Source organism: Trichophyton verrucosum, assembly GCF_000151505.1.
Source record: "Trichophyton verrucosum HKI 0517 chromosome Unknown contig00080_128.r1.exp, whole genome shotgun sequence".
NCBI lineage: Eukaryota > Fungi > Ascomycota > Eurotiomycetes > Onygenales > Arthrodermataceae > Trichophyton > Trichophyton verrucosum.
This window is the reverse complement of record NW_003315589.1, coordinates 80691-94890: the sequence shown is the minus strand read 5'-3', so window position 1 is coordinate 94890 and position 14200 is coordinate 80691. Positions and strand designations below refer to the sequence as shown.

At 48.9% G+C, this 14200-nt stretch overlaps 4 protein-coding genes across 4 annotated transcripts; 1 reads left to right on the top strand and 3 right to left on the bottom strand.

Annotated features, from left to right (window-relative positions):
• Positions 1 to 2418: 2418 nt before the first annotated feature.
• Positions 2419 to 3925, bottom strand: TRV_00744 (C6 finger domain protein, putative; the record flags this gene model as incomplete). The annotated part of the gene is made up of 2 exons (XM_003025040.1): positions 2419 to 3183; positions 3260 to 3925. 2 exons carry the CDS (start codon positions 3923 to 3925, stop codon positions 2419 to 2421), a joined length of 1431 nt encoding a protein of 476 aa, XP_003025086.1.
• Positions 3926 to 6353: 2428 nt separating this feature from the next.
• TRV_00743 (uncharacterized protein) lies at positions 6354 to 7455 on the bottom strand (the record flags this gene model as incomplete). The annotated part of the gene is made up of 4 exons (XM_003025039.1): positions 6354 to 6448; positions 6523 to 6848; positions 6972 to 7310; positions 7376 to 7455. 4 exons carry the CDS (start codon positions 7453 to 7455, stop codon positions 6354 to 6356), a joined length of 840 nt encoding a protein of 279 aa, XP_003025085.1.
• Positions 7456 to 7526: 71 nt separating this feature from the next.
• TRV_00742 (Pfs, NACHT, and Ankyrin domain protein) lies at positions 7527 to 9142 on the top strand (the record flags this gene model as incomplete). Its single annotated transcript, XM_003025038.1, has 3 exons — positions 7527 to 8000; positions 8093 to 8594; positions 8670 to 9142. The coding sequence occupies 3 exons, from the start codon at positions 7527 to 7529 to the stop codon at positions 9140 to 9142; spliced, it is 1449 nt and encodes a 482-aa protein (XP_003025084.1).
• A 2198-nt stretch (positions 9143 to 11340) lies between these two features.
• On the bottom strand, positions 11341 to 11960 carry TRV_00741 (uncharacterized protein; the record flags this gene model as incomplete). The annotated part of the gene is made up of 2 exons (XM_003025037.1): positions 11341 to 11585; positions 11681 to 11960. The coding sequence occupies 2 exons, from the start codon at positions 11958 to 11960 to the stop codon at positions 11341 to 11343; spliced, it is 525 nt and encodes a 174-aa protein (XP_003025083.1).
• Between the last annotated feature and the right edge of the window lie 2240 nt (positions 11961 to 14200).

The window sequence follows — 14200 nt, the reverse complement described above, 5'->3', positions numbered from 1 at the left end:
AATATCGGATTCGAGAATGGATCAAAACCACCGGCTTTGAGGAGAAGTCCGGATGCGCCTAACAGATATAAGGTAATTCAGAAGAACAGGATTTTTTGCCTTATCGGCAAACAACCTATTATATTTTGAAACGACACAAGAACGATCGCCAGAAGGAACCAGAGAGAAAACGGATGGGGGCGAAGGGAGACTCTTAAACTAATTCCCTGGTTGACGAGGCCGAACTAAAGCTGAACCGACAGTTCGCCCCCCCTCGTCGCCCAGTCGCAGAACCAAGAAGGGACCAAGGCCGTGTAGGATAATCTTTGGCTACGCCCCCTAGGTGCGAACTGAAGCGCCAGGGGATTGTAATAGGAGCTGGCCAACCGGAGAAACAACAAGGAGATACCCTGGTTTATTCGCTGGCAGTTCCGCCGATGAAAGCCATGATTCACAGAACAGTACTAGATAGCTGGCTGACTAGTTTCCAGGACGTATGGTTTCTTTATATCTCGCTCCAAGTGCCACGGCATCAAACTCACTCTTTCCCGTAGACATGTTGCACAGCATAAGTTAGACACGAGGCCGGGATCTAAAGGCGCGAGTGCCAGGGGTGAGCTTCGACTTCGCCAGTTGGGGCTGGTTGGTGAGTTCAACGGCGAAACTTCGTATAAGCTTAAAGGAGTGCATGGATAGAGCTCGACATTTGGATCGGATAAATCGGTTTAGAGGCTTTCTTAGCGAATCCTGATGACCGTTTGTTGGCTCGGCTACCTTGTCTTCTCGAGAGAACTCGGTTGCTTCTCGTACTCCGTATGCAGATGCTGATTGATGGTGGAGGAGAACAACCAATTCCTGTGTCAATCAGTTGGGAGTTTCTTATCGAATCGGCGTCCTGACCGGCAACCTACCACGCTCGTATTCACATCTGCATGAGCTGACCAAACTAACGAAGTAGAGTGGATACGGTCCCTTCAACCTCACGAGCTCTGGACATTGTTTTCTGTCTCTGAAAGCCTGCTATTATTATTATTAAAGGTGGTCCCGGCTTGCCTTGTCCAGTTGATAGAAGGTGCCTGAACGGCCAGCCATCTACTCTCCATAGATTTATCCTCCACACTTATCTGCAAAGGAAGAATTGAAGGTGGGCCCCAGGGCTTTATGCGTACCCACAAGCTACCCGGATTAACGGTGTAAAATGTCAGCCTGTTATGAAGCCCTGATACGGTCTAAGGGAAGTAAGGCCAGCAATGTTGGACATGGCGGGTCAACCTCATGCCAGTTTTCTGTCAAGAGCACGGGCATCCCCGTGTTTACCCCTGAATATTTGAGCAGCAACCAGCTTTTGATACTCTGTTTTGTCCGTAAACTGGTTGTGCACAGAAACATCTAGCGGGGCAGCGCTTGGCTCTGTCTTCTTCCGAATAACTCCTGGGTGACTGGAAATTCGGTTGAGTCCCTCACTTTGTTATCTGCTCTCCAGTGCGTATATACTGAATAACAGCCGGCCGAGTCGGGGACTACGCTGCTCAGATATCAGAAAATTAGTGTAAGCAGATCTATAGATGGTCGAGTTGGATCCCCATATAAATAACTCTGCACACCTGACGATCAGGGACAGAATTCTATCCAGCACAAAAGGAACCCGTATCGTCAGTATCAACCATTATGAGAATTAAGGATTATTATCCACTGAATTCAAGACTTGAATCATTCTGGCCCATTAGCCAAAGCGTAGGAAACCTGCCTTCCGCGCCAAGCCTGTCAATATGATTTGGAATAGGCGGGATCTTTTATGAAACCTGATAGGCTAATGTCTTGTCGACAATCAGACAATGGACAGCCTCCCTTCTGCAACCCAGGATAAATATTAGAGAAACATAGGTGGCTGGATACCTGTCGTCCGTCGTCCGTCGTCCATTCGTTGTCGTTGTTGTTGTCGTTGTTGTCCTGATGATGTTGGAGTCCAAATTGGGCAGCCGAAAATGGAAGGGTGTGGCGGATTAATATTATCCCACTACCGGTGTCCAGCTTAGTCATCGCGAAGCTTACCTAATGTATTCCATCCAATCGTTGTTTGAGATCCGAAGTAGTTATTGCTTGTGCTGATATTGGTGCACTTTATATATCAACTGCGGTGATGAACTTCATTCTTAAGGAAGACACGAGGTCGTCATGAAATCATTATCCATTATTTTCAAACGCTGGAAATCTATCACGTATTTGTACATCCCTTGCCCTTATTCGACCAGCACTTGGTTTTGAGATTCTAAAATGCTTTGCTCTATGCCCTCGTCAATAAGCCCATAATTATGGAAAATATGCTATTCGTGTATTTATCCGTGTTGGAAGCACTCTAAACATGCCCTAGCATCACCAATGCCTTGTCCGTAACCTATCAACCTGTTAGCATTTACTGTCTTCCTGGAGCAGATAGCGTTATATGATGAAGTGACGAACTCTGAACCCAAAGGAGGTGGTTTCCTCATACCATTCTTTTATAAAGGCTTGATCATGTTCATCCACAGCTTCTAGGCTAGCCATGTACATGGACCAATGCATGGCTAGTCTTCCAATTCCCCTTGCATTCCTCTTTGCCAGTGATAAGATGCGGCGCACTGCGGTTCGCACATGTGCAGGTGAGTGGTGTGTTCTCTGGCGTCCGCTGGCGTTAACCCTGTGCAAGTAGATTATCGTTGCTTGTTCATGAGCTTTGACAAATGCTATGATTTCCGGCAAGCTGTCATTCTCATGAATATCGGATATACCCTTGAACCAGAAGGCTGCTTCCCATGATGCTAGTCTGGTTTCCAAGCCTCGGCGGATACTGTCTTCGTCTCTTGCTAACATGCCATGGCTCTTTGCGCCGTGGAACGAATTGATATCTGCTTTGATACCTAATAATTCAGTCCAGGCGTGGCGTATATTGTTGGAGAGGGCATAACGCCCTGAGTTAATTGTTGGGGATTCAAAAGGGATTTGCTGTCCGTTGCCATAGACTTCACGGTAAGGGACTCGCTGTGTCATTCCTTCATTTGTGGATATCGCACCCACAACTTCAAGATACTCCATCAGAGAGACTAGGAAATCATTGAATGGTTGGTCCAGAGGATTGGTTTGCCCGCGTGATAGTGCCGCTGTTGAGGAGTCAAGCGAGTTGAAGATATCCCGAGCTCCAGCTAGATGCACCTTCCAGTTTTCGACCTGTGAATCTAACATCTATCAAGAAGTGTAAGCAATGAACTGGTCTCCACGGCGAACCATCAAAGGAAATAATTACCTCGAAGACGCATAGAAGCAAACAAGTTGCAAAATCCGCAAGTTTGAAGTGGCATCTAGGGTTACTCCAGGCTTGCCCGAGAGACTGCACAATTTCCCCATACACATTCATGGCATGGTGGAGATGCACGGCTCTATCCTGGCCGGCAGTCGTGTTTGCAAGGTGAAGTGCCCCCACGGCGCCCATCGCTTTGGATAGTATCCTGGACGTACATGCATATTGTGGGAACATGCTTCTGAACGGATTCGAGTGGTATGGTGTTTCGTATCTGGAGAGAAATGTAGACGCTGTCTCCACAAAGTAAGAATAGTATATTCCTTCATCAAAGCCCAATGTTCCATTCTGCGAGCCGTCTTTGTTCTGGGCTAGGTAGTTCTCCTTCATATCGATTGATTGCATGTAGTTGCCGTTGGCTGTAGCAGGCCCGTGGGCCTTTGTCATTTCTTGACTCGAGGCAGGTACAGGTGGTGTTTGCATGTATACTTTGAATGTAGCGTTCTGGTGGGCACCGTCACATTCTATACCACGTCTGGTGCAGTTCAAACATGCCGGTGCCGTCTCGTCACACTTGACATGTCTCTTTTTGCATGTCGAGCAGCCCGAAAACCCCCGCTGATGCCACTTTCTTGTTCGTTTCTTGCTTGCATTGTCACTGCTCGAGTCCATGCCTCAGTTAAGGAGGAGGTAAGTAGGGGTGTTGAATGGTGAGGGTAGGGATTTCAAATAGGCGTATAGAACAGAATGGAATTCAATCAAGATGGAAAGTGTCAAGGGGTATAATATATATCTCGACCAACGGATATGTATATTATAAATATAAGCCGTTGGAAATTTCCGTGCATTACCATCATGTGCCTTTACATGATGCCTGCAAGACATTCCGTGTATACGCCCCCCCCCCTTGATGACGGAATTCCAAAACAAGGCTCACCGCATAACTGCAACCAACCAGCCGGTCAGTCAGTAAGAGTCCACGCTTCGTCAAGGGCGGCTGGTGTTTTCTAGGCCCCTTCGAGAAGACCGATGGAATCTCTCCACTTGTATGAAAGGTAAAGCAGAGTATATCCATTAAGACGGGGATAATTGTTATGACTGGCACGCATTATCTCCACCAGGTGTACAAGTATTTGTCCGGGGCCGGGGATATGCATGGGGCAGTGAATGTTTCCATGTCGTTTCGTCACCTCTCAGGCGCAGACAAGTAGCCCGCTAGTCAATTTGTATGGAGAAGTGAAGACTGCACCCGCTTCTTCGTTTCTTCTTCACGAGGCTAGCCTTTAGCGATCCTCGTGGCGAACATGGGCTTATTTTGACTTGGGGTAGGGGTCAAAAAGGTCCTGTCTGCATGGTTGGTGTGGATATCTTCAACCCGCGCATTCCCGGTATGCTGTGAAAGCAGCATGATACATACCCCTGGGGGCCAGGCTGGTTGGTTGGCCAGAGTGACGCCGAGGGTTGATCATGGCAAGGTTGATTCTGTTGGGGCTTTGTATGTGGTGAACAGATACAACTGGCTGCCGAGCAGGAGGAATCTGAAGCCACTGGAGGATTATTGACTCCTATTATTAACTGATGATGGGAGAAGGAGAAGAGCTTCGTCGTCAGCATCAGGGCCCAGTGGAGAAGCTGGGGTGATGAGGCTGGGATGGAGACGACAGAGTGGACTGTGGACTCTGCTGATCTAACTACTCCGGCTGACAGGAGCTGACCAGCCAGTTGGCTAGTAAGATTATTCTAGTTAAGAAGTTGAAGACCAATAAGACAGTCCATGTCCTTTATGCATAAGTTGGTGGCTTCGTCTGCATCTTGGTCGAAACTAGTTTCGGGGCCAAATTTGGTCGTATCTTGTCCGGAGCCACCGCAGTTACGTTACGTGTTACATGGCATTAGTTTCGATTACTGTCTGGACGGGGCGAAGATAGATATCACCGGACATCATCATCTCTTCGGCCGTTTCTGCCTTGAGAAGGTGGCTGGTAGGAAGAGGGTGGTAATTCATGGCAGCCCAGCCGAGCTGAACTAATTATACATCACGGCCAGATATTAACTGTTGAGCAAAATCGACTGATATACTCATCCCTGACCCTGCAGCCTTGGGCCAAAGAACACAATTCATGTACACATCTTACCGTGAGATGCGGGTTTCAGGCTTGACCTTCACCATTGATCCTTCACTGATGAACATGCTTTCCACCCAGCATCCAGTGCAGCGGTGTTGTGTTTCGAGACACATTTGGCTAGCTAGTTATGCATACGGCGTGCATCCCTGCATCAGGCACCTGGAAGCAACGTTGCATAAGTAGCGTCTGATACTTGCGGAGTAGGGTTGGCTTTGATGCTACTTGAACTTTGATGAAGCCTTGCAGGAGAAAAACAGTGTGAGGCAACGAGGTAGTAGCTATTCGACCGGCTTCCGCTGCACCGAAGCATTACGAAGCCGCAGAGAAGACGGAGCTTCAGGCAGTAATCGAGCTGTTGATGTTTCCCTTCGGGCCGTACTCCGTCGTTTCTTCTTCCAAGTCACTTTACCCCCAAAGCCCGAATGCACAAAGACCAACGCCAGGAAACAAGTAATTGGTTAGCCACTGGCATCGTTCAACAGTATCACTCACGGCGATCTCCGGGGCTGGACATTGTCTTGAACTATTCGTCTTCTTCGCACTCGTTGCTTTTTATCCTTGGTTCAGTGGTTGATGCAGTTCGAAGCTTAGGCAAGGCTCTCTCTCCTTGATCTCAAACCGTCAGAGTTAAGGGAAACAGCTCATCAGGACTGGAATAGCGAGACAGGAGCATATCCAAGTCTCTCCACATAGGAAACGGTCCGTCACAAGGCTGGCCCGGCAATCCCTACCTGCCATGCGAGACACAGACGTTCCAGTCAAGCGAATTTCTGGATAGTAGGATCAGATAATGCCAGATGTGGAGATGAAGTCGGACTGTGAACATCCACTATCACGAAGTCAAGGGCAGGACTCATCGGGAGAAGTAATAAAGGCATCTCCGGCTATGAATTCCGCCAGTAACCAGCTTGATGATAGAAGTTTTCCCTAGCAATGGCCCGGCTTGAGCCGACTAGATGCTGAATCTGCTCTGTTTATCGTTTCTCAAGCAGGTTTCCGTCTTCGTCGCCTTCTTCGTCTTTCTTATTCCCCAGTCCTTGGTCCAAAGGCCGGTATAAAATGGTACCATCTACGGAGTACTGTTATTGGGCCAGACAAGGCTCAGTGTAGCACAGATATCGGCCGCGGTATCTGAAATCTAACCACCATCTCGATCAACATGATGAAGATCCCGATGAACCACGGAAGAAGACAGCCAAGAGAGAGGGCCGGCTCGATCCACAAAGGCGTGTGTACCTTGGTTAAGCTTATATATATGCTTCCTTGTGCCCTTTTGCTTTGCCTCTTGCGGCCGTTGAGCAGTTAAGTGGCGACTGCTTGTCTGTCTGTATATATATAGAGTCCGCAGAGCAGACAACTCCGTAGGCCGGCCTTCATCTCGAGCACCCGTAGTAGACTGTCGTTTCATGCTGTCCGTCTCGTCAAGAGCCCGCCCAATGTATTCGTATATCCTGCCATCTCGTCGTCCGCTGGCTCATGCCATGCCATCCATGCTGTCTGTCCTCCGTCGACAGCCACCACGACAGCAACACCTGCTCGCCGATCAGCCAGCGGCCGTCAGCCAGCGGCCTCCCACCAGCTGGCCAGCTAACTAGCTAGTTAGCCCAGCAGTAAACAAACAAACAGGATGAGCTTGTTGTCCCTTGGCTCGCTGCACCTGCGCGCGCACCCAGTGTGGCCCAACCTGGCCGCCCTCATGCAGCTCCTCGTTGGACGACGCAGCCAGGAAACCAGCCAGGAAACGCAGCCCTTTTGCCAGATACCTCTTTGCCTCTCTTCCTTTATGAGCCCTCGCCGCCGTCTCTGCCTGTCTCTCTGTCTTCTGCTTGTCTGTTCGTCCAGCGGCCTGGATAGACACTCGCCTTGGCGCTTCTTCACCTCCAACAAAGAAAAAAAAAAAGGAAGCAAAAAAAAAAAAACAACATCGCGAGCTGCGGCGGCCCCCCCTTTAAAAGGGAAGCAAGAAAAAAAAAAAAGAATAAAAAATAAAACATACGCAAACGAACCAGCCTCACGCCTCGTTTGCTCTTCGCCGGCGGTTCCTCTCCCTTCTCCCTTCTGTTCATGCTCGTCCATGCCCGCTCCTCTCCAGCACCTTTCATGCAAGAGGGATCAGGATAGGCGTCTCTCGTCTGCCCGGCATAGCGATGGAGGCGACATGGGCACCGCCAGACAGCCCCTCTTACACGGCCTTCTTCGACGCAGCGCGGCAGGGCACCGTCGACGAGATACGGGCAGCGTACACGAGCGAGATCGATATCAATGCGCTGCAAGGGGACGGGTTTGAGGGCATGTCGGCCCTGCACCTCGCGTGCTTCCACAACGGCGACGTCGAGGTGGTCCGCTTCCTGCTCGACCACGGCGCGGAGGTCAACATCCTCGACCGAGACCGCGCGGGAAACTCGTACCCCTTGCACTGGGCGGCCAACAGGGACCGCGCGGACATCGTGAAGCTGCTGCTGGACAGGGGCGCTGAGAAGAGCCGGAAGGGCTTCGACGGGCGGAATGCGCTGGGGATGGTGCTCTACTACTCGCTCTCGCCGCGCAAGGTCGAGCCAAAGCAGATGGAGACCATCCAGGTTCTGCTCGACCATGGCTTCTCGGTCGACGAGTCCGGCATGGTATGCTTCTTATCATCATGCTGCTCATTTCTTTCTCTTCTTTTCTTTCTCTTTTTGTTTTGTCTGGATCCTAACGAAGGCCTTGAAACAAGCTATTCGAGGCTGTCCTCTCTCGCGACCAGTATCTCATCAAGTTCCTGCTCGACCACGGAGGATCCATAAACCCGCCGTCTCCCAAGGACCCGTCTCTCCTCGGCCATGCTGCCGGGTTCACGGACTACGAGACCGTCAAGTTTCTCCTCGACAATGGTGCGGTGCTGGATAATCCTACAGACGGCAGCCCCAGCTCCGTCCTGGTCAGTGCTGCCTCGACCGGCAACCTCTCGGTCGTCAAGCTGCTGCTGGAGAACGCAGACCCGGAGATCATCAGGAAGTCCAGCAGGGCCATCAGTGCTGCCGCGGCCTCGGGCCATCTCAAGGTGGTTGAGATGCTGCTGGATTCCAACATGAGCATTGACGGTGACTGTGCCCTTGGATACCAATCTCCTCTTCATGCTGCTTGCTTTACCGACCAGCCTTCTCCAGAACTCGTCAAGTTCCTGCTCAGCCAAGGTGCCAGCGTAAATTCCCTGGATGATAGGCTCAATACCCCACGTACGTATAATTCTTTGGTCTTTGCATACCGGGTTTTTTTTTTTTCTTTATCTTTATTTTAACAAATACAAACAGTACATCTGCACGTCTCTACTTCCCAGCCGGATGAAAGAGTTGTTCGGCTCCTCCTAGATGCCGGCGCAGACCTCTCGGCCAGAAACACAAACGGTGAAACACCACTGCTAAGAGCAGTATCTGCGCTACACTGTCCCTACCAGCAAGGAAACCCGCATGACCCCCAAGGCAGCGCCTCCGTAGTCCTCCTTAGACGGCTTCTCAAAGCCGGATCCGACATCACGGCTTTAGATCATCTCGGTCAAACAGCTCTGCACATACTAGCCTCGAACTCCCCCGCCTGCACTCCCGGCGAATGTCCCGAAAAGGCAGCGCAGGTGCTGCTGGACATGGGAGTGCCAATCGATTCGCTCGACAACAAGGGCCGCACCGCAATCGACATCCTACTCGAGAAACACACCATAGAATCCAGGCTGATTCTGCACACCATTGAGAATTTCAAGCTACATCAATTTTCCCCTTCTTCGCTATAACTTCTTTTTTATATTTTAAAAAAAAGAGAAAGAACTTGCCCCTTGACAAAAGGTCAAATAACGGCGTGAGCAGGAACAAACAGGAGTTTATACCGGCGAAAATTTATATATGGTCTTTTACTGGTTCTACTACTAACTACTAACTTACCTTACTGGATGGGTTTTTGATCATGTTTACATTTCCATGCACGCTGCATTCTGGCTTTGGGTCCCAGCTGGACAAGCCTTGTTCTCATTTTGTCTACGTTTTCCCCTTGCCCTGACGACCGTTTTTTTTTGTGGGCTCCGTCGATTCCATTATTTATTAGTATAATACCTTACGGGATGACTTAGATTAAATTTTTTTAACGAAATTTATGAAATGATATTCATTTGTTATTAAGTATCATCATTGCGTGGTTGTATATTCCCGTTGAGTAAAGAATTCTAAGGAGCTGCGCTGACCGGCCCTTCGCCCCCGGGTATTAACTATGCTCGTTAGCTAGATACCCAACTGAAAGAGCTGTACGGGGAACTCACCATGCATACGTTATTTCCGTTCAAAAGTATCTTAGAAAGCTTCGTTTGGCCGCCAGAGTAGTCACTATAGAAGTTAGTGCACACTGAATCATTAAGTGCCTCTAATAGGTAGCATGTATCAACCTACAATTCAGTCACATCCTCAAGTACCATGTCTACATTCAGCGTTAGCCAATTAGTCCGTCTCCACAACAAGACAAGTAAATACTTACTAACATAATCATCGAATCCAAGCAGTGTTCCGCAGAATTCTATTCCATAAAATTAGCAAGTCGTATCACCATAGCTTAAAGAAAACCAGGTCAAACGTACCTTTATCGCCCTTCATAACAATCCATATCTTGGACCCAACGCACTTGTCAATCAACTCTACAATGACACAACAATACATCGTAAGTATTCCCTCTGAAACAGCGGTACAAGGATATCTTCATAAACAAGGAGGTAGCCCACCTAGTGGGAGAAGCTGTGATGCCATGATGACGTGTGGATATGTCGTGGGTATTTCAACAAGCAACTAGCCTAGAAGCTGGAGAATGGGTATCTATTCACGAAAAACCCGTCTTCCTTCGACGAGCTAAAAGATCCGGTCGACTTGCAGGCTTCGTGATATCTCGTCGACTTGCAGGCTTCGTGATATCTCGTCGACTTGCGTTGCTTTTGGCTTCTTCGTTCGTTTCGACGTTCGGGAAAAGCAAAAAATATCACGTGAGACAGCCCAGTGGGCAGATCCCCACGCTAGTCCTAAAAGGGCATATCAACGGCATTGGCTATTCCTACCCCCTACAAGGTTCGACGGTGGACGATGTGACTTGCACATATAAATCTTTACACAGGGAAGAAGATGATTGAAGATAAAGTGCATTGGTGATGTTTATTTTGCAATTATACATTATAGCGTCTGCAACTAGACCAATTTTATAAATACATAACTAGATGGGAATTGTTCTAACTGCCCACCCGCTTACCTGCTGTCTTACATATCACTAGTTATTCGTTTCTAGTTCACCTGCTGCTTTTGGTAGGCCTAGCTCCCGCTACCACGCCAATATTCATCGTTTGTGATGTTTGGGTTTCAAGGGACTTTGGAGTTCGTTGACTGAGAATGAGATGAAACGCACTCTAGTGGGTCGGGCATTACGTTTTCGTTGGTTGAAAAGAGTGTCCGCCATTTGTAGATGCTGTTCAGCTTTGAAGGCAGCTTGTTTCCATTCGATGAAGGACTAGAGGCGTTTGTTGAAGTACCCAGAGGTCTTCCCGGCACCAAGCACAGGAGGGCCTTCTGACAACAGTACAACCGTTGGTTTTCTTCTTCGTTTCTTCTTCCAAGAAGTCGAACCCCCAAGACAGAAAAGGTAATATATGTCATCAATAGGCTTTTCTCCATCTGTGGTAGCAAAGCCTCTCCTCATTTGCATAAAAGGTATGCAGCCCAACCATCTGCAGTAGGCATGTCTCATGGATATCCAGTCTTGTGTCGATAGTGAGCGCCTGCCGCAATCGGGCCTCAAAATTTTGTGAATTTTATAAGTACCCAATCGTCTCCATGGTATTACCACCAATATAACCACGGTAAAGTGGAGGCTAGCCAGGCGATGTGAGAGGAACGAGTCTCAATATTGTGCGGGATGACAAAGAAAAGCGAGACGACGTTGCTTGGGTGACGATTCATTGACGCCTCAGCCTACGTTTTCAAAGGCCTGCCAAAGGTCAGGAACATCCTCCTTGATAGTCGAGACAGGCTGCCAAGTGCAGTCGCAATATCCTTTCCACTTGACAAGGATGTTGTCTTCGTGGAGGCGGATCAGCTTTTTAATCTCCCATTCGTCGTGGTCTCCGACACGAACTGGTGGTGGCTTGGCGTCGTCTGATGGGAAGTTCGCAGGGTCGGCGGTGCAAGGCTCAAGGTGGGCAACGGAGATAACTGGGGGTGGATGCGCCAGGGCGCTTCAGGCGTGGGCCAGACAAGAGACTCTCTCTCGCGGCAATTAACTTATCGGAGGCTCTCCAACTCCCAACACCAGAGGATATAGTTGACCTGCGGCGACGTTTGACTGCCATTTTTGGCGAAGGCCTGGAGCTCGTCCTTGATCAGTTGCAGTGTTGTTCTGTCGGCTTGTCGCTTCCGTGGGGCTCCTTTCACAGGGGCTTCTTTTAAGAGCATCTTTTCCCGTAACTGTAGTGGTTCAGCCTTGGCTGCATACCGATGGATATACTGTCGTAACGCACCAGTCATACCGAGATACGTTTCTAGTTGTTTCAGGATCTTCGGAAATTGTAGTTCGACTATAGCTTTCATTTCGTTAGGGACTGTGGAAAGCCTAGGGCGTCGACACGTTGCCCGAGTAGTTGTAGGCGTTGATGGCCTTGATGGTGGCTGCGAGATCGGTAGCAGTTGGGTCAGACTCTGGCAGCGGTAGATCTGAAAGTTGCGGCATGAGTGGATGGCGTCCATAATTGATGAAGAAAGGCGTGTTGTTTGTAGCAGAGTGTATAGTGTTGTTAAAGGTAAACTCGGCCAGGGGCAAGAGGTCTATCTAGTTATCCTGGAGATAATTAGAGAAGGCACGTAAGTAAACTTCTATCGCTCTATTCTGGCGCTCAGTCTGTAGTTTGCGGATGAGCTATCGTGCTCAGGCGGTGATTGTAGCCGAGGACAATAGTAAGGCAGCGTCAGAAGTAAGATATAAATAAATAATCTCTATTGGGTATAATAGTGCGTAGTATATTATAAAGACGAGCGATTCCCTTAACTAGGAGGGAATGCGTATGGGACTTGAGCGTATCGATTGGCGAGACCGCTGGGGGAAGTGGGTCCGGATATCATATCTCGATGTGCATTGGAAACCTCTATCCATGTGCCTGCTTCGATGGTCTCCAGGGTCTCATGGTCTTCTTGGATCTTGATGCTGTTGAGAAGCAATCACGTTCCGGAATATACCGATAACCTGTGGGGAGAAACGAGGATGGACATGCCGCAGCTGTAACTCTTTCTGTGTTGTTGGAAGCCATCGTGCTGTTGCCTATTGTTTCAATATGCTGCGTTGTATAATAATAACTTCACCTTGTCGGCGTCACAAGCTGCGACAGCACCTCCAAATGGACCTCCAACAGGGAACGGACCTCTCCCTTGCGCAAGGTCCAGACCAATCCAGCATGCTTATCTTATTAGTCATCTGTATGTCAACGCTGACAGACCAGTCGTCCAAATCAAAGCTGTGATAGCGAGTGGACGCTCCCGATTTGTGTGGGTTGTTTGGTCCAGTAGCAACCTAAGCTGCTCAAGCTCCCCTTGAGCCAATACCTACAATAACGAGTGGAACCCAGGCGGCCACCACGGAGACCTCTAGGGTCTATGAGCGCGTAGATATGGCCATGTATATACCATGGAAAACTTATATTACCTCAAGGCCATCCTAATGATAGCCCCAGGTAATGCTGTGGGTATATGTATTTTGCGGGAGGTAATGTTTCATTCAGTTGTGTCCTCTGGCTGTGCCATCAAGGTACAAGGCGGCGTAGTTACATCCTTCTTTAAAATCTGTAGTGAAAAGCCTGTAGGCCTGCCAAATTGCATTTCCCAGTCATCATGCTGGGAAGGCAAATGGATGCCTTGCTGGTCAGTCAAAGAGGGGATGCGGGAGACCATGTCGAAGATAGAGGCTGCTAACATTCCAGGTCCAAACAAATGAGCAGGCCAGCGTTGGTCATATTTTTAGGGGTCTCGGGGCGTTTAAACATGCTCGTGGCCTTGAAAAGCAGGGCTTGAAGCCTCGCATGAGTTCTTGTAGTAACAGTGTTCAACGTCATGGAGGTTGTAAGAGTTGAAGTTGAAGTCGAGGTTGGAGGTGATCGACGATTGGTTAAATAGTCAATATGTCCACAGTGAATAATCAACCAATCACTGCTTTTGAATAATATTGAATACGTATTTCCATTGGTTGCAATTACGTACTCACTCTGTCATGTGATCGGTTACGGAATAACTTTGATGCTAGCTCCCATGTGACCGCAGAGCCTCATCGCTTGCAGCGGGTATTTAACGCGCGCGCCGCCCGCCTGGCGCTTCGACTATATAGAAGCTCTTTACTGATAACTTGTACACCAGGATGTTTCCTATAGGGAATGCAGCAAGTTCGTTTCTCATGACTACAAGGCAGATATACTGTAGTTTCGACGTACTGGCTGACACAGCACTCCCATCATACCCTTCGCTTCCACCTCGGGAAGACCACTGACGTCGTCTCTCCACTGACGGCTATAGATGCCTCCTACAACTTCCAACCACTTCAATATGAATATGACGATGTCCAAGAACAACGTCATATTATCAGATTTCTCTTCTCTTCTCTTCTCTTCCATTCCATTTCATTCCATTCTATTCTTTGCGGACGTCTGTGATGGCATAGTAACATCGCCATCTACTACCTTGCGACGGCGAAAATGTGCATCCATGTATCGACGTCGTTGATACTTTCTTCAGCTGTGGAAGAGTGAGGAAAAATGAGGGAATATTCGCATCTTACGTATGCCTTTCTG